The sequence below is a fragment of the Lissotriton vulgaris genome, chromosome 3_1, assembly GCF_964263255.1.
Source record: "Lissotriton vulgaris chromosome 3_1, aLisVul1.2, whole genome shotgun sequence".
NCBI classification, from domain to species: domain Eukaryota; kingdom Metazoa; phylum Chordata; class Amphibia; order Caudata; family Salamandridae; genus Lissotriton; species Lissotriton vulgaris.
This window is the reverse complement of record NC_141689.1, coordinates 347424835-347445070: the sequence shown is the minus strand read 5'-3', so window position 1 is coordinate 347445070 and position 20236 is coordinate 347424835. Positions and strand designations below refer to the sequence as shown.

At 39.4% G+C, this 20236-nt stretch overlaps 1 protein-coding gene across 2 annotated transcripts in view; it reads right to left on the bottom strand.

Moving 5' to 3' along the window:
- Nucleotides 1-2818: 2818 nt before the first annotated feature.
- EGFLAM (EGF like, fibronectin type III and laminin G domains) overlaps nt 2819-20236 on the bottom strand; it is a 639867-nt gene continuing 622449 nt past the window's right edge. For both annotated transcript variants that reach the window (XM_086960551.1, XM_086960552.1), the window contains 3 exons: nt 15382-15465; nt 11263-11366; nt 2819-5829 (listed from right to left, as the gene is read on the bottom strand). In XM_086960551.1, coding sequence (XP_086816677.1) covers nt 5675-5829; nt 11263-11366; nt 15382-15465 — 343 coding nt within the window. In that variant the 3' untranslated portion in view covers nt 2819-5674. The remainder of the gene's footprint in view (nt 5830-11262; nt 11367-15381; nt 15466-20236) is intronic.

Genomic DNA, 20236 nt, shown 5'->3' with positions numbered 1-20236 from the left:
GCCCCTCTACTGTCCTTGCAAATGTGGCTGGCTAACGGAAGTTAGCACAGGCTCAGTTGCGCACAACCCTCTTCAATTCTATTGATCAAACCTTTTTTAACGTTTCAACACATATTTTTATTCATATGTTTTTTTGTAATTCAATCAAGTTTTTCCAACACAACCTTCTGTGTTTATACATTTACACATAGATTTTCATTCACAAAATAACAACAAATTAATTCATACATATGAAAACAACATTGAATTTCTTGAATGTATCATAATCCGCCCAATGCATTTCGGGACAGAAGCAGGGTCCCTTCGTCAGGGGCAATGCTGAAAAATAACATGTACAGGCACATCAGTCTCTATGCATCTAATACATACATATTTATGCATCTATTTCATCACATTTCTTATGTTTTTCCACCACCAAAAGTCAAAAAATTACACCCAAAGTGCAATAACCAATAAAAACCTATAACCTAAGGAGCATGTAAGGAATACTTACATACACACACGAGTAACTCTATTTCCTTCAAGCCGCGTTTATCCTCGGTCCAAAAACAGCTAAAAAAACAATGTAAATGCTATTGACGCATACCGCCAGCATAAACCTTAAATAAAGACTTCAACCGCAATTAATTCACCACATGTTTGCATACCTGCATAAGCTTCAGTAATACGCGTGTCATCAAACCTTCCTCGTATATATCGTGAACCTCCTTCAAAATCTCTCTGTAACAAACAGGGATAAAGCGCTAAGTATTCTGTTCGTTTCCGCATTGAGCCACACTAAATAGCCAACTAAATACGTCTCGCACAACTTCACCTTACCGAGTATATTCCAATACGCCGCTCTCCAAAACAATCCGTCAGGTTTTCATCCAATGCTCAGAATCTCCCGCGTTTGCAATGCCAGCGTCATTGCTTGACTAAATTGCCATAACCTTCTTCCCTATTGGTTGAGCAGCGGAGATTCTCCACCAGTCAGGGGCACCGAATCAAACTTAGTCGGCTACGTCACACGTTGTCTGGACAACCGGACTCTAACAACATCATGTTTTACCGCCTCGATATATTCAACGCTTCGAGCGAAAACGTCAATAGATAATTCTATGGCAAATCTTACACAAGTGAGTTCAATGCCCGCAGACATGATATAACATCAAACCACCATAAATATGCTGCTAATGTGATATATTGAATCAATCTAAGGATGTATATATTCATATTCATGAGAATCTCCGCTGCTCAACCAATAGGGAAGAAGGTTATGGCAATTTAGTCAAGCAATGGCGCTGGCATTGCAAACGCGGGAGATTCTGAGCATTGGATGAAAACCTGACGGATTGTTTTGGAGAGCGGCGTATTGGAATATACTCGGTAAGGTGAAGTTGTGCGAGACGTATTTAGTTGGCTATTTAGTGTGGCTCAATGCGGAAACGAACAGAATACTTAGCGCTTTATCCCTGTTTGTTACAGAGAGATTTTGAAGGAGGTTCACGATATATACGAGGAAGGTTTGATGACACGCGTATTACTGAAGCTTATGCAGGTATGCAAACATGTGGTGAATTAATTGCGGTTGAAGTCTTTATTTAAGGTTTATGCTGGCGGTATGCGTCAATAGCATTTACATTGTTTTTTTAGCTGTTTTTGGACCGAGGATAAACGCGGCTTGAAGGAAATAGAGTTACTCGTGTGTGTATGTAAGTATTCCTTACATGCTCCTTAGGTTATAGGTTTTTATTGGTTATTGCACTTTGGGTGTAATTTTTTGACTTTTGGTGGTGGAAAAACATAAGAAATGTGATGAAATAGATGCATAAATATGTATGTATTAGATGCATAGAGACTGATGTGCCTGTACATGTTATTTTTCAGCATTGCCCCTGACGAAGGGACCCTGCTTCTGTCCCGAAATGCATTGGGCGGATTATGATACATTCAAGAAATTCAATGTTGTTTTCATATGTATGAATTAATTTGTTGTTATTTTGTGAATGAAAATCTATGTGTAAATGTATAAACACAGAAGGTTGTGTTGGAAAAACTTGATTGAATTACAAAAAAACATATGAATAAAAATATGTGTTGAAACGTTAAAAAAGGTTTGATCAATAGAATTGAAGAGGGTTGTGCGCAACTGAGCCTGTGCTAACTTCCGTTAGCCAGCCACATTTGCATGTTACTTAGTAGAGTACCTGGGTATACTCAATCAGTTGCTGCACACAGATCATAACATTAGGTTAGATTTTGCTTAACTTTGAAGATAATAGGAGTGCTCGGTGCACAACTGCTTATTCCTCTACTGTCCTTGGACATACATGTAGACCTTAAAAAAACATCCCGTCTCCAAAAATTCAATACACTTCTTGCACACCCATTGCTTCCTCTGCACTACTCTCCACCAAGCTCTTTTACTTTATGGCATGATGTGTGCTTTATGAATGCACATAAAACTGGAAGATAACAAACCATTAATTATTATTATGCGTTCTTATATAGCGCTCGATTACCCGTAGGCATCTCGGCGCTTGCCTTGGGAACCCGTTCTGGCTTTTTCCCTGTGAGATACCCATACTGGGCATCCCCAAGGTGAAAGCCAGGCATCCCGCCGCAGGAGGGCCGTAGTGGAGATTAAGCAGGCTAATGCCCAGAGCTGCAGAGTGTGAACCCGTGATTCAAGTAGGCACCGAAACGAGAATTATCAAGTCTGTGGATATTTGGGCTCAAGACCCTGCCGCGTCGGGAACTGAACCCTGGTCCCGGGTCTGACCTCTGCTTCAGGTCTGCCTCCTCTAACCAGTGAGCCACACTTCTCCACAATTACGTTGAATTCCAATTTGCACTGTAATATCTAGAGTATGAAAAGTACTGCATATGTTTCTTTTGATGGACACCTGGAGGCGCCAAGGAATAGCACATTAAATTTGGGTTATTGGACAAATGTCATAATTGTGCAGGTGGCACATATTTGCTGCTTCTCCACAGTGCTACAGTTGTACATGTGTAGGAGTGAGTATTTTTAACATCATTGCTTACAGTCCTAGTTTTCCTTTCTCATGGTTCTTGAACACAGTGTAAGCAATTAGCCTCTTTGATGTGGGTGACGGGTAGTATGTCATTTTGTTGTTTTTTGGAGTTTGAGTCTGATGAGCGATAATGTTACTGCTAATTATCTATTCATGCAGACGTGACTGTACAACATTCAAGGAAGGAAACTGCTGTGTAGTAGACACAGTCTGTGAGACAATGTTTTACAATAAGGCGTCTTTCATTGTAAAGGGCCCTCTCCTGTACTCCTTTTTGAGGCAATCTAAATGCTTCCCTCAAAATGGGAAAAGGCTGCACAGGTGCTTTATGTAATTAGGCAGATTTTAAGAAACAAGTTACCTGGAATTCCTAACTAACTCCTCTTCATGATGGTCTACTAAAGGCCAGTCCACCAAGCATCCAATTTTCTGCCACCTTCAGTATATGTTTGATAACAATGTGCATACATTAACACTAAGTTAGTGTAACTAACTAGAAGCAATTTTAAAAATGAGATTACATCCTATCAATGACAATAATCAAATATTGCATTTGTTTTGCACTTCTCTGAGGGTAGATATAGTACCTCCCTGAAGTTACATTAACAATAAGAGTTAGACAGAAGAGCTGAGAGGAGCCTGAGATGCCTGGCTGGATTTGAAATCGATTTGTTTTGAAAGAGCATTACATTGTTAATGAATCCTTGGTGAGAGTTTATAGTGAGAAGTATACAGTTTCCACTATATAGCGTCCTTGAAAGTGTATTACAAGTTCTGCAGGCTCTATTAACAAGTAAGTTGAAGACAAATTTGACCATGTATTTCAGGTTAGAGTCCACGACTATGTTCCATGAATCTACACTCTTCTTCTGATTCTTTACAAAATGGTAGGAAGTTATGCCTTCCACCATGTGGCCATCAGTAGCGCTTATTGTATTGCATTCTAATTGCAAGTGACATTTGCATCTACTGGTGGGCATACATCTGTGCAAATTTTGTAAAAACTCTCCTTGAACTCTTCTATATGGAAGAGCATGTCCTGGACAGTTCATAGGTTCCCTGTTTGTACGCATTATTACGAATTATGTTAAAGTAGATGATCTTTATTGCAAGCACCATAAAAAGGATTTACAAAAATTCCTAAACAGCGCACAATTTGTTGCGTAATCATATTAAGGTGTATGTGTCACTCTGCTGACTTGCACCTTGATTATGTCTGAAAATAACCAACAATGAATTATTGAGAGCATGAACCAACAGGTAGCCTTCATTAACCCACTGAAGCAGAAGTTTAATAACCTGGATACCAAATCCTTCTCATACGCTATTCTCCTGAAATGGATTCAGGTGCTAAGCTCTAAGCACAGAGAACATGCATGAATATGCAAGAATGACTCAATGGTGCTGGTAACTAAAAAAAGGTATGAGAAACTTTTAAAAGTGTTACTCCTTTTATGTTAGTCCGAACTGTCTGCGATATTCCTTTATGGGGAAATATTTTAGGGTGAGCTATCTGTAGTTGTCAAACTATTCAGAACATTTAGCAAACTGCTTTTACTAAATGTCCAGAACTGAGCCTCTTAAAGATCTGTTCTCTATATCGAAAATGTGTCGATCTCAGAAGGACATTCGGACGTATGACGTGTGCACTGAGCTATTTAGCCTTCATTGGAATTCACCTCGATGTGGCCTTCAAGAACTGCCTGTAAAATGGCATATTGTGCCCGGAGCCCAATGACGTATGCTGCAGGTACATAACCAGACACTGTCTTTTACCCATATAACCTCTCTGCGAGGTTCTTTTATTGTTCAGTCCATAAGCTACTGGTGGAGTGCTGTTCCAGGTACCACTTACATCTTTGAGGAAACAAGAACTTGCTTAATGTATAGCAGCAAGATGTCTGCCTTTAGAAATAACGCCCAGGATGCTAATGATGTGGGCATTGACTGAATTTTCTTTTTTTCCTTGAGGAACTCCCATAACAAAACAAAAAGCGCTGACTGTGTGGAAAGAGGCGTAGACTGGTTCTAGTGCATTGTTTCCCTGTGTCATCGTCACTGCTAAGTAAACATTACTAATACTGATTTTCAGACACAGGTACACATTGGTAACTGAATAATGAAGCTTTCTATCTGCCTTCTAGAACAAATAAATACTGCTATTTGTCGTAAAAAATAATCACTCATACATTCTTTTTTGGGCATGCAGAATTGTTGCAATTTCTAGCAATTCAATGAGATTTGGGTCCCTGCATATTTGTTAGTCAGTTTGGTTGTTGTGTGTATGTATAAACACCATGTTTAATGGCAAGACGTATTAGCAGATAGAATAGGCTTATGGATATAAAAACATCACAACTCCTGTTCTGAGTACATCGTTTTCTTTGATCAGATATCAATTCTGTGAAGGGGATGATATATTTAAACTCAAGGACACTAATTCCATGTGAATTAGAAGCCTTTCAACTTTAAATACATACACTAAAAACTGTGCAATTTAGAAAGCAAAAGTTTTACAAGAGAGATTTATATTTCCTGTCTTTCATCAATATTCTTTCTTGGCTCCTTGGACGATTGGCATGGGCAGCAATAAGTCTATTTCTTAGTGGTCTTACACCGCTGTAATGATTCTATCACTGAAAGTCTCTGCGTCGCTATTTTGCTCCACAAGTGTTGATGTTTTTCCCATCTGCAGCATCTTCTACCAGGGAGACGTGGAAATCAGTGGACAGGGTGAAGTGCGATATGCACCCCACAAGGCCCCCCATGTACTGCCGGTTTGTATGCAAGGCTATCTCCTTCATTCCACCTACAGGGCAGAAAAAAGACAGACAGTGACAAACTAAAAATCTGACCATGGTTCTGCTTGTTGCAAATATTTGTATTTGTTCTGGTGCTTGTTCAACGCATATATCTGTGCTTCTATCTAACATGCTATTGATAAAGAGACACACACATTTCTTTAAAAACACTACATCATGATACAGTTAATGTCCACTTCTGGATCAGAACCGATTTACGCCTCCAATCCCTTGTTAACTGTATATTCCCCTTTGATCTGTCACAGCACCCTACTGCCATTCAGATAGGTTCACACTACACATACAACACATATATACAAGCAGTGTTTAATTTGTGCCTGTCTTTGCTGGTGCTTGGCTCTGGCACTTATTTGTAAACACCTGCTTGTATTTATTAGAATGCATCACTAGGTGGCAGTGTGTGAATTTTTCTGGCAGAGCTTGTGAGTAGAACATGTAGCTATTTACTATACCTAAACAATGTATATATAAAACTATGGTTTAAACCTATAGTTTTAAGGTGACACGCAAAAAGTGGCAGCTGCTATGGTTGAGACAGATTGGAACGCCGCACTGGCATCCCCGAGGGAAGCAGGTGTTTCGGCCTGATTTCGGTTGGTGCAATTTAAGATATTGCACAGGGTTTACTACACCAGATCTACCCTACACAAACTACGCAGGGCGGATCACCTGAACTGCCTCAGAGGCTGTGGAGGAGAGGGGACATTACTACACAAACTTTGGGACTGCCCGATTATCACTGACTATTGGCGACAAATCATGCGCACCATTTCCCAAACTCTAGAGATATCACTCACACCGGACCCGCGTGTGTGTTTGCTGAATGTGTGGGGGAAGAATGATCTGACGCGTCAGGGGCAGCAATGGGTAATAGTGGGGGTCATGGTTGCCAGACGAGATATAGCGCAGAAATGGGGAGTGGCAGAAACACCTACTTTAGCACAGTGGTGCAGGACTAGGGACAGACTTATGGTGGTTGAACGAGCAGTATACAAAATGAGAGCCAACCCTCGCAAATGGAATAAGATCTGGCAGCCCTGGAACAGTTATCGGGGGGACCTGTGCGAGCCTCTTCCTGAAGAAGACATTGATAGTTCCGGGGACGAGGAGGACATGGATGAATGATTCACTTAGAGTTCGCTGGGAAGGGTTGGGAGGGGGTCTGGGATACAAGCGTGTTTGATCAACTGTAGAACTTAGGGACAAGAGGGAACAGGATAGACACCCGGGGAAACCCACTAGCGTGAGATACTGAATATACATTGATATCAATATAAGCTGATAACTAATCCTATTGAGTCCAAAGTTGTGTTAAGATATAAAATAAAAAGTAGGACGATTCAGATTATTTACCATTCATCGTAAATTGTCGATAAATTGCTGCCGGACCGGAAGGTTGTCGGCTGAAGAGCTGTGTAACAATGAAGTTGAACTATTATGTGTATGACAACTGGCCTCCGGGTTGTAAAAAGATTGTAAAGTACATTTGGCAACTACTAATAAAGTCTTACAAAAAAAAAAAAAAAAAAAGTGCAGCTGCAGTGGACTCAACTCATGCGAAATATTGTAGGCCCTGGTACTTAATTGTTTTTTAAAGATTATTATGAAATAAGCACTGCATACAAATAGATACATTTTGAAGTATTTGTTCTGCTTATCACAGGATTTATCTGGCAGTTGTTCATGTAAACTGCACGTACATTTATCATGGTATTTATACAGTGCAAATGCACGGAAAATTGCATTTCTGTGCCTGTCTGGTTGTATATCTGGCAGTTTATCGAGGCATTTTCATAGCATATTTGTAAGGAATCTTCTGTATTGTTGTTAAAATAATGTGTATGCAAAGACACCTTTCAATTTAACATAGCACTAGTAGAGTTTCTTAGCCCCACAACTCAACGCACATTATTTAACAGAGAACCCAGTGCGAACAACTTCATACTTACTCGCAAATAGGTGGAATTTCTTAACAAGTGATGCGAATTATAGCTGAGAAAGTTTACCAATAAATGCTACTTTATTGCTCTCAGTGTGAAATATATTGCTTGGAACACTGCTGTTGTACGGCTTGCCATCTCAACTTGTTGAGGCCCACTTATGACAGTTTTGGGAAATATTAACTAAAGGGCATATTTATAAAATAGTGTTGCAGTGCTGCAAAGCAAGTAACTTTGCTGTGCTGCACTGCGTCACTGGGAAAGGACAAGAATGCACTGTATTTAAAGCATAGGGCGCATTCCTGAGTTTTTGTCTTGCGCTTGCGCCCTTTTGGCAGTCTAGCGCCAATGCAAGCAACACTGCACCATGGTGCAAGTATGCATGAAGGATTGTTTTTGTGCAGGAAAGGGCACAGTCCTGCACAAAAACAATCCTGAGAGGCATGTTCCTCTTTCTAGTGTGCTACAGAATGCAACACACATAAAAAGAGGAAGTAACAAGGAGTAATAAAGATATTTGTCCTCATTACGACTCTCCGCGATTTGTTCTGCATTGTGTTGCTCCAGAAAGTTTCTTTGCGTCTCTTCAAAAACCTGACTTAAGGTTTCCGTCTCTTTTGGCCTTTAGCTTATTGCTTTCTTTGAGGGTTGTCTCAGGACACTTCAGCAATTGATCTCTGACAGTAACCAAAGACTTTGTCACAAAGGGCCTGCCTGATATTTCGGGGACTGGATACTCCGTCACAAACGTGACGGCTATCCCGTCAGATATATTGCAAATGCCATTGTAATTAATGCACCCTTAATACCGCGGATGGGATACCTGCAACATTTTTGACAGAGTAACCTGTCCGCCGAAATATAAATTAGGTCCAAGGACATTGACACCTGTCTCAAAAAAAAGTGGGTTTCAATTGAACAACTTTTGACCTTGTGCTTTACCATACACACGAAAAGTCAACTGAAACATCGCATTAGGCACCGAGAGTTAAGCATAGGTAGCTGAGAGAACTGGAGTCTGAGCCTAATAGATGAAAACCTGAAAGATTATGTTCTAACATCTGGACAAGGAGCTTGAATTCTTCTCAGTGCATTAAAATCAATAAAATGCCTACAAGCTATGATACTCATGATATGACAACCTCATCAGAGTGTCTCAAATGTTTCTGCATTTGATAGAAAAAAATAATACAATTGACAGAATGCATTATATCTGGTCGAACTGCCAAAATGTAATATCTTTTGGAAAGCAATGTTAACCCACATCAAGGATCTTAAGGCCTGGTCGGTTTCTAATGATTTCTAGATACACCTGTTTGAAAGTCTAGGTTTGATGCAGGCTCCTCATTCAAACGTCCTCAAAGCAGAAACGCTCATTACCGTCCATTCTTGGGTAAACATAAGCCCTCCCTCCTCAATGATGTTGTGGAGCAAGATCTGGAATGCTTGAGTAGTGAAGAAAATCTCACCACTCTATGGTAGGATGTTATGATCTGTCCCCACTCTAGAATTTTGCTACCTCGGATTTCACTTTTAGCAGGCATGTTCCAACAAGGCACAGTCTCTTTTCACAATCAACTTGCCTCTCAGGATGGCTCATGAAGGTTTTGGCACCAGGACTCCTGTTTAGTTATACCTTTTATTTATGGCTATACGCATGCTAATCATTCCTCTTGTTTGTAGATTGCCATAAAGAATGTATATATGATATGCCTTTGCCATTTATTGACACCAGTCTTTTTATTCTTTTCTATTTAATTGTACGTATATTTGACCCAATTTATCATTATGCAGATTCTTCTAAACACATTGCTGCGTAAGTGCTTGTGTTAAATAAAATTTGGGAATAAGGGACCTCATGTATAAAACACTTTCATGGTCACAAGGCATATGAATCTCAAAGACTCAGAGTTTTTGCCAGCAAAAGTGTGTGTTTGCTATGTACAACCCCTTTAACAAGTCAGAAAAGTCTTTCTGACTCCCAACAGGGTTTTGCAACCCTGTATGAAAAGCAAAAAACAGGGACATAAAAGGGGCATCCCTTGCCTACTTAGAAGTCATATTGGTACATTTCAATGATTTGCAATAGCAATTGCAGATGCAAACCACTGATCGGATATGGACACCGGACTTTATGTGGAACAGCTTCCCCTTTGGTAATTGCCAGTGCCGACCTGGGGGCAGAGGGGACAAGGCACCCCCTATGTCCTTCCTAAGAGGACCTTTATAGGCCTAGATTTAAAACAGTGTTAGTTGTCTCTCCATACCTGTTTTTCCACGAAATCCAGACATAAAACACATTCATAGATGGGCTTTGGGTCAGTGGTCTGCATCTATTGGTCAGCTAAACGTCATTCACATTTTGCATCCGCCCAACACAGTATAGCATGGGACAATGGATCAGCTCACTTTACCCACTGGCTTCCTTCACATTTAGTGACTGCACAAAGTCTGTGCTTATTATTTACCTAAAAGTAGTTCCTTTCACTTCAGTGGCAAACCTAGTTCAAATTGGTTTTATTTATTTATATTTACTTTGAATACAGGCTATTTATTTTGCCTGCACTTCAGGCGTCTAGTTTGATGGTGATTTATTTTCTATCTTCTCATTAAAATTCTGTTATAAAGTGGTTACGTGACATTAAAAGAATTGGTGGAATGAGAATGCAGTGGCGGGGGGTTGCGGTGCCTTGCAGACATTTGCAGTGATTTGGAAAATGCCACCTCCATACTTATTATTTCGCAGGCAGGAGGTTTTGTGAACTTCAGCAAATCCACATTTTTGGATGCCACTGATAAGTACGAGGAAGATCGCAAAACGTTGATGCTAACTTTTCACCCACTGTATTCAAAATGCCCAACACAGGCCAAAAAGTTTTATGTTTTTCATGCATAGCTTTCTCCATTGTATGACCTCGTTGGTAATTTAGGGGTTTCAGTTGAAATTTTAGTCTGCAGTCAGTGGCATTGTCTAAAAATCTGACTCAATATTTTATTTATGTATTCAATTGTTTAATAGCTTGTTGGTGTCTAAGATTGGATATTCAGGGACAGTCTAAATTGAGGGTGTCCTGTAGGGTTGGCGAGTGGGTTTCCTTTCACCACATCCGATAGTGGGTGTAGTTGAAAGCTGTTGTGGATGATATCTGTCTATTGTTGTCTGTCTCCAGTGTGTGAGCTTTCCTAGAATGTATGTTGTAGGGCACCCTATCAGAGGAGCTGCCAAGAATCCATGGAGTTGCCAAAAACAGGGTGTGACTGATTCAAGAGAAATAAGGAGACAAAGAATGGTATTGGGCTCAAACAATAAAGAGAGTTCCTCAAACTCAAGAGGCAGGGGCAGGCTACATTTCTTAAGTGGTATTTGGGCTCCGATCAAAACTACAATTTAATAGTAGTACTTCTTTGATAAAACTTTTTTCCCCATTTCTCTAAGACCTTGATAAAGTAAATCATTGTCATTGATAGGTGGGCACTTACCAACATACAAGTCTCCATTGATGTTTAACTGGCGCATCAACCCTGGTGATTTTCCTGTCCGTGCACCATAATCGTCCACAGTTACTTTTCCTGTTTGACCATCACTGCAACAGAAATACAAAGATAACCATGACTGTTCATGCACATGTTCTTTACATCTCTCTTGGTACCATAAGAAGAAATTCACTATGGAACAAAATTAAATAAAAAAACTACCAAGACCACATTACAGTGAAATGCCAAACAATGGAATATTTACTTGAAAAAGACAAATCAGTTTGAACTATTTCACTGTCACGAAAATGCATCTTAACAAAAAAAAGTTAAAATTCAAAATAGGATGGGGGTATTGGAGGTGGTTACTAAATAACTGTGGCCAATATAGCTGCCTGGTAACTGCCTGTGGTAACTAAAGACCAAGAGATACAATCGAATACACCCATTGGGAATAGTTGTTTTTCAACAACGTAACAAGATATAATCTTACATGCATCTGATACAACGAGCAGACTTTTTATTTAATTACCATGTTAGTAATTTCAGTGTATATATTATGCTGAACTATGCTCATCGAGCCTCAAATAAAAGAGGTTCTTCAGAACGGAGGATTTAACAATTGCTATTAGCACCTTAAAAATGCAACACAGTTGCTTTTGTAATACTTTTAAATCATATGTTTCTTAGCTTATTTAGACTTGCACTATAATGTGTCCACTGAGTACCACATTATAACATGGCTACAATTGCAAGCACTCAAACATCCAACTGCAGTGCAGCTAGAGCAACGGTTAAGCGAGATGGGTCAGGGCATCCAGGGAAGAGAGCGTGACAAACTTCCATGCCTCCCTTCTTTAAAGGACAGCACTGTGCATCTGCCCTGTCCTACCTGCTTATTCATTAATGGTGAGAGGCACAGTGCTAACCTGCAGAGGGCACTGACCAGAACAAAGTGGTAGACAACAGCCAGAGGAGCAGTAAGTGAGCTAAACGATGTAAGAGTTATGCACCAATCAAATTGCAGGTCATATGATCTGCAGTCACTTGTTCTCCTTTTAAATAGTGGGGTTGTTGTGACATACAACTATTCATGGTATAATTGATTCAGCAATCACAATAATGTGAGAAGTACCCTTACTTAAGTAGGAGATAGGGTTAGTCACAAAACAACAAGATAGTGTCCCTAAGGTTTCTCCAATATTATTTTCCAAACTACCCACTCTTCACTCTACTCCTCCACACATTCCCATTCTGAACTCTTCAACATGTGACAATGTTTTCTGTGTTGCTATTTATACCCCAATTCCACTGCAATATTCCACAAAAAAATCTTTGCAGGATCAAGTACATATTGAACGATTTATTAAAAAAGATTTTGTAGTGTAATCACACAAGTAAAACAGTTTTGTATATTATAATGATAGGGACTATTATATACCCTGTTTTTTGTCTCCAGGTCTCAAAATAATACAATTCACCTATCAATGTCTGTACACAATTAAAATGACCACATTGCATATCAGATAATCAATCCATTGGATACAAAGTGCATTTTATATATTCACATTTGAATTTTGACCCTAGAATTTAAAAATACAGGTAGGTGTCGAAGCAACGTGTAGGCGGATCATATCCAATACAACTAGCTTCTTCAGGGGAAAGATTTTGTGACAACAATTATCTGTATCTGTGTGTTGTACACAGGACACGCTTGGCTGTTTGACACACTCCCAGAGTCAGTTATGCTCTCCAATAGCTTTTATGAATTTATTTTATTTATTTATTTATTTCATTTCTAAAGCGCTACAGCTACCCAACAAAGGTTTTTCCGGCGCTGATGATTCCGTGCATTGAGAAAATCAGGATTTTTAGATGTTAAACAGCCAGGTTTTTAGGGCTTTCCTGAATTTCAGGTGATTCGTTTCCTGCCTAAGAATCAATGGAAGAGTATTCCAGAGGGAAGGTCCCAGGTATGAAAAAGATTTGCCGCCCATTCTCGCCAGCCTGATTTTAGGGATCACGAATTGGTTGGCTGTAGCTGAACGAAGGGTGCGGGATGGACGGTAGGGCTGAATAAGGTTTTGAAGATATTTGGGTGCCTTGTTGGTTGAGATCTTATGCATAAGACATAAGGATTTAAATTTTACCCGATTCTCGATTTTCAGCCAGTGCAATTCGCGGATATACTTGGTGGTAGGTGTGGAGATGGGAATTTTCCACAGCAGTCTTGCGGCGGCATTTTGCACTGTCTGTAGTCGTCGGGTTATGGCCTTGTTGGCCCCTAGATAAAGCACGTTGGCGTAATCAAGCCTGGAGGTTATCAAAGCATTGATGACCGATTTTTGGGTGTTATTGGGCAACATCCAACAGATTTTCTTCAGCCACTTTAGAATCGCAAAGCAAGTGGATGATGTCTTAGTAGCTTGCTGATTAAGACTTAATGATTCATCAATGATGACTCCGAGATTGCGTGCTGATTTGACTGGGACCGGGGGTGTGCCCATCACATCAGGCCAGTGCTGGGGTCCCCAGAGTTCTTTGTTTTTGCCCAAAACAAGTAACTCTGTTTTCTCGCCATTAAGTTTGAGAAAATTTTTTCTCATCCAGTCTGCGATGTTAGTGAGGCCGATTTTTAATGACGAGATGTTATTTGGGTCCGAAGATGATAAAGAGAAAATAAGCTGGGAATCATCAGCATACGAGAACATGAGTAGGCCAGACTCTTCTATCATTTTGGCCAATGGACTCATGTAAACATTGAAAAGCAGTGGGCTCAATATAGAGCCCTGTGGCACTCCATGTTTAAGGATCATAGTATCAGAGCATGCTGATTGGGAGAAAACTTGGAAGGTGCGTTGTTCTAGCAGAGATTTAATCCAATTGCAGGCGGCGCCTCTGATACCGGTGGCGTGGAGGGTTTGCTCAAGTACAGCATGTGACACAGTATCGAATGCTGCACTGAGATCCAGTAACAGCAAGGCAACCGTTTCTCCGCGGTCCAACAGTAGGCGGATATTCTCAGTTACGCCCAACAGAGTCGTTTCCGTGGAGAATCCTGTGCGGAATCCTGACTGATGGAGGGGTAGTAGATCATGGGTGGTAATGAAATCAGTGAGGACTCTGTGGACATGTTTTTCCAATATCTTTGCAAAGGTAGGTAGCAAAGATATAGGCCTAAAGTTGGATGGCAAGTTGGGATCAGTTCCAGCTTTTTTCAGTAGAGGGTGGATCATTGCATGTTTCCACTCCTTTGGTACGATTTCTTCCTGTAGTGATTTATTAAGAAGGTTGGTAATTGTCCCTAGGGTTTTATCATTTAATTTTTTCAGGATAGAACACGGTAATGGATCGTTTGGTGAGCCAGATTTGATGGAATTCAAAAGTTTTCGAACCAAGTCTAAGTCAAGCAATGGCCATTTATCTAAAATGGCTGGAGATGTTACATCAAATGGGGACATATAGGAGGACATCTCTGTTTTCATGGGAGTGATGGGAACTGAAGTTCTCCGATTGTTCAACTGTCTTGGAGGAACGATGGGCTGTTTAATCACTTTTATTTGTCCCAAAATCTTTGTCCTGAAGAAGCTGGTTGTATTGGATATAATCCACCGAAATGCTGCATCGACATCTACATGTTTTTAAAAATTTTAGTGGTAAAAATTCAAATTGGAATATATAAAATTCACTTTTTAAACAAATGAACTGATTATCTGATATGCAATGTGGTTATTTTAATTGTGTACAGACATTGAGAGGTGAATTGTATTATATTGAGATCTGGAGAAAACAACAGTGTATATAATAGTCCCTATCATTTTAATATAAAAACTGTCTTTAGTTGTGGGATTACACTACAAAATCTTTTTGAATAAATTGTTTAATTTGTATTTGCCCCTGCAAAGATTGTTGTGTGGAATAGTGCCGTGGAACTGGGGTATAAATAGCAACACAGCAAACATTGTCACATGTTGAAGAGTTCAGAATGGGAATGTGTTGAGGAGTAGAGCGAAGAGTAGGTAGTTTGGGAAATAATATTGGGAAAACGTGGGGGACACTATCTTGTTGTTTTATATTTGATTCAGCAACAAAAATGAAAAAACTGTTTAGAAACACATCACATACCGTACAGCTTTCACTCTGTGCCACCTTCCATCATTGAAGGACCCATTGACCAAAATGGTAGCAATGCCGCTTCCCAGGTTGTAGCTGAAAAGAATAGAAAGAGGCACTGATAATGACATCCCTTGCTTACATCAATCAGTTGAATGTCAATAAGATACAGACAGAAATTCCTGAAACAGAGCAGCATCAGCTGAATGATTATGCCCTGTAATGTTGTCCAGCATACAAAAATAGTATAGCATAGTATAGTATATTGCCTTACATCTAGACCACCATTCTTCCCATTCATTTCTGAATTATTTTTGGAAAAACATTATATTGGCATATTGACGCCAGCTTCATTTAGTCCAATTGTGCTACCTCATACAATGGGAGGTTTAATCTGCTATTAAATACTTTATCAATGGATGTAATCCAACAAAATCTGAAAATATTCACGTCTTCACGATCGAAACATGTTCTCCAAAAGTAGAGGAACAGTGAGTAGCATAATATTACAAGTGAGGTGTTTGCATTTGTAATTGAAAGTCCAACTACAGACACTCTTGGCCCCTCACAATAATGTACTTTCCTTTTGAATCCGATTTCGGTTTCTCAATGCTCTTTAGATAGAACTGGACATCTTGAACATTGATATTTAGGTTTCCATTTCATACCTTAGATAACAGGGATAATCGTTCTGGAGCATTAGATGTACAGTTATAGTACCTTAAAGGGACCACACAGTGTACAGAACAACACACAAGATTGTTAAGAGATGCAGAATGCCCAGTCATGGTAACACATTTTCTTGCTACTAAAAGGGTATTGCTTTTTGAGAATTTTTCATTTGGGTTATATTCATTTCTCTATTTTGTCCAGAGTGGATATTAATGTTTTTCCAATTTGTCCTTTTCTGCATGTGTGGCATGAATCATTGCCCAACAATAAATGTCAAAACACTCCAATGCATCGAGATTTTGGCTTGATCTACCAAGAACATAAAAAGTAAAGCACGTGAAACTTTGTGGCAGTGACTGAACATATTAATAGACGCACGTTTACTCAAAGCACATGAACCGATGCAATTCGATAATCCACTCTGCATTGTAAGATAGAGGAGTTATGACTGTGCTGTCTGCATGCAAGATGTAGATGGCGATTCTGAGGTGGGCTATCTCTGATCACCTGCTGCAAACTCTGGCCCGTGACTGTCTGTCTGCTCATGTGAAATAATGGAAGCAAGTTTGTACCCAACTCTTGGGATTAATGTGTTGAGGAAATACACTGGGATCTCTGTGTATACTGATAACAGTAGGAAGGGATAACCATGTATGCGAGGTTACAAGAAGATCTAATACCCAAATACTAGTACCCAACCCAGTTTCAAGGTACTACTCTTTGGATAAATCTCTTGAGTGGAATTTTTAAATTTTTATCTAGAAAGGTATCATGGGCATTCAATAGATTATCAACCAATGAACATTCTAGCTAGTAAGGAAATTAATGGACTGGTTCAAAATCATAACAAGAATTGTAAAGCCAAAAGGTTTGACGCTCACACTTAAGAGTAGACAGAATTAACTAAAAATTGCACTTTCAACACAAAACAATTACAAAAAAGGAATACTTTTTATACACAATGTATGGCTAAGATAAAGCGTTAAAGGTGTGGTGATAATGTGTACTTTTTAGCTGTAAAACATTCCCTAATGCATTTCGATGGAAATAGCTAATAGAATGAAGGTAAGGATGAAATACTACTGTGGTCTGACGAGTTTCAAGTTTTTCCAACATTTTAATGAGCCAAAGATTTCAATGGCTTAAAGAGAATAAAGCAAAGCCCCTTACTGCATGAACAGAATACGATGTGTTTGAAATGCATGGGGCAAACGCCATTACGTATCAAACCTAAAAACATCTACATCTGAGTAAAAGTCTATTGCTGATACTCATGCAGCAATTAAATTATGCAACAACATACGATCAGTAATTCTTGTTCTGACACAAATGTGTTCAAGAGTTCTTTGAGAGAAAAGATTGTTATTGTCACAACCCAATATAGTTCATAGATAGTGGAAACCATGAGTCAAGAGCTGTTGAAATCGAAGTGCACATTCAGAATTTGCGTTCATTCAACTTAGTAGGAATGTCCAAATCCACTTTTCAGTATGGGGTAGAATTCTCAGATACATGCTGGTGTTGGTGAAGGAACATGGAAGACTAGATGGAGGACCACTGGAAACCGCAAATGTGAGTTCATAGAAGAAAATGTCCTTCAGGCATGAAGAAAAACAAACAGACTGGGGCAACGATTGGAAAGTAAGGATATCCATGATGAGCTCCTTGATATACTAAAGGTTCAAACATTCCTGCCACAACCCAATCCATATTTGCACTCTCTCAGGACTTTAAAACTGACTTGAAATTGAATGGGATATCTCTGGGAAATCTCAGTTCCCAAGTTCTGTGTCCAAAATGTCATCCACCTTAGTTTGGGCACATAGAACATTTTTTCTTACGGTATTCTTTATTGATGAGGACTAATGCCTGAAGTATGTTCAAAGTAGCCATATATTGAGAAGGCATGGAGTTTAGGCTCCAAGCCCCAACTCTCCTCACCCCGAAACTCCCTCCCTCTTCTACCTCCGAACCTAGAGTTCATATATTCTACTGGATATTGTGTTGTTTACATTTTTTATCTTCGGTTACTTGTATTTTTATTTACGATTATCTAACCCCGAGTATTTATGGCTAACTTACTTACATATCTTATTGTATATCATTTTCTCTTTTATTTTTACTATGTATTCTTATGTACTCGTTATGTTCCTCATGTTATCCGGCTGTGCTTACTCTATAAAGCGCTCTGACACCTTCGGGTTTTGTTCGAGCTATATATAACTCCTCAAATAAAAACAAATACATAAGGAAACAGATGTAAACACCATGACCTAGCTCAAGGGAATTATTACCCATCGTCTTTGATTAGCACCAGTAAGGAGTTCTCTCTTAGGTTCACAGCAGGTGAAAAATAAGGAGTTAATGTCCCTGACACTGCATGCAATTGGAACTAGATGATCCTGTGTGGGCTGGATCATGGCTGTCAGGGGCACAAAGAACAAGAATCTGAGTGAAATTAAAAGAGAAAGATGCAATGGAAGAGTGTAAGGAATATGTCTTTTCATCGATGTGATATGTTTTTGTAACAAGACAGTACTTGCAGAGGGGTACTGTAAAGTGTGTCCAAACGTGCACAATCTGATAGTGTGGATTGAGCAATAAAATTTTATTTTCCAATACCACGGGGCTTCCTAAAAGAGCTCTCTATATTAGATAACATCTTTTTCTTAACACACACATTTTCCAAAAGCATGCAGTAGTGTAAAAGATCAAACTGGGTGCTATTTATTTTGATTTTTCATCAGCGTTCAGCAACCATTTCAAAATATCATCCCAGCCCTGTGCACTGAGTAATCAACTCAGGTGTGGATATTCTTGAAAGGAAGGTTTACACATTCCATACAATAAGGTATGTTATACAAGGCTGAATGGATCTCCCTCACTCTTCTCCCTACACATAAATGCCCTTTGTTAGGAGGTTTAGTGCCTCCAAAGACATTCCCGGGATTCAAATTATCTTATGACTTAGGGCCTGATTACGATCTTGGCAGACAGAGTTCCTACAATGTGATTGATATCCCATTCACCAAATTACCATTCTATTATATCCTATGGAACTTGGTAATACGGCAAATTGGATAATCTATAAGATCGTAATCAGGGCCTTATTGGGTTTTGCACATGATCCAAACCCATTGCAAGCCCAGCTGCAGTGATGAAAACCTATTGTAGAGCAATTTACCTACTAATAAACATCAGTAAATCAAAAATGATAGTTCTTAGCCAATACCAATGACCTCTGTCTACAACCAAATTAAAACTGAAGAACCATGTCTTGTAGTAATGGAATATCTTTATTTAATCATACATGTGGATAACACTTTCATTAGAATGGGGTAGTCAACAGTCAGCTGGAAATGTGGTTTGTAAGGAAGCAAAACAGTACCATTTCTCCTCAGATCAATAAACAATTGCCAGCAAAGTACAGCTCATGCATTATGCGGCCACAAGGAGAGGATGTATTCCGATGCTTCCAAGCTACGAGTTAGTGAAAGAGTAATGAGAAAACACCTAGGATGCTCCCCAAACGTTTTCCCTTTATCGCACGTAAAGAAGATTACGCATATAGGTCAACTCAAGAGAGTGCAGCATAGCTATGCACACTTTGCTCATAGAAGGCAGCCTCACAAACTATCTGGTGGATAAAGCTTGAGCTGAACTTCTTTCCTTAGGCATTATATCATGCTAAAACAGAATCTCTGACGTTTGACTATGGGAAATCTACTGAGCTAAATATTTTCTTTTGAATAGAGCAAAATTGTTGCTTTGACTACACTAAAGACAACACAGCTTGCACAAATAAAAGCAAATTCAGGGCAACAGCTCAAAAGACCACAACTTCTTGGGTTGAAAGGCAACTGCATTGTGCACAAGAGCCAAAAGCCTTATGTGCTGATGATTTCTTAGGAAATTAGTTCAGAATGTACTACCACTCACCCAAACATTGGGTAACATGGTTTCTGGCCCAGGTTGAGCTTGCAATAATGTTATAATCAATCAGAAAGTGTTAAACACTTTTGGCTGGCCTGCCACCTGTAAAAAGTAAGTTGGGAAAAAGAATGGCTGAGAAGAATGGGCTGAGAAACAACAATTAATACACTAAATATAAAGTTCTGTGCATGCTAATGTTAAAGTATGAGAAACTTGCCTTTAAGGGAAGAATAATCCAAATCGGTTTTGCAGCCGGGACCTG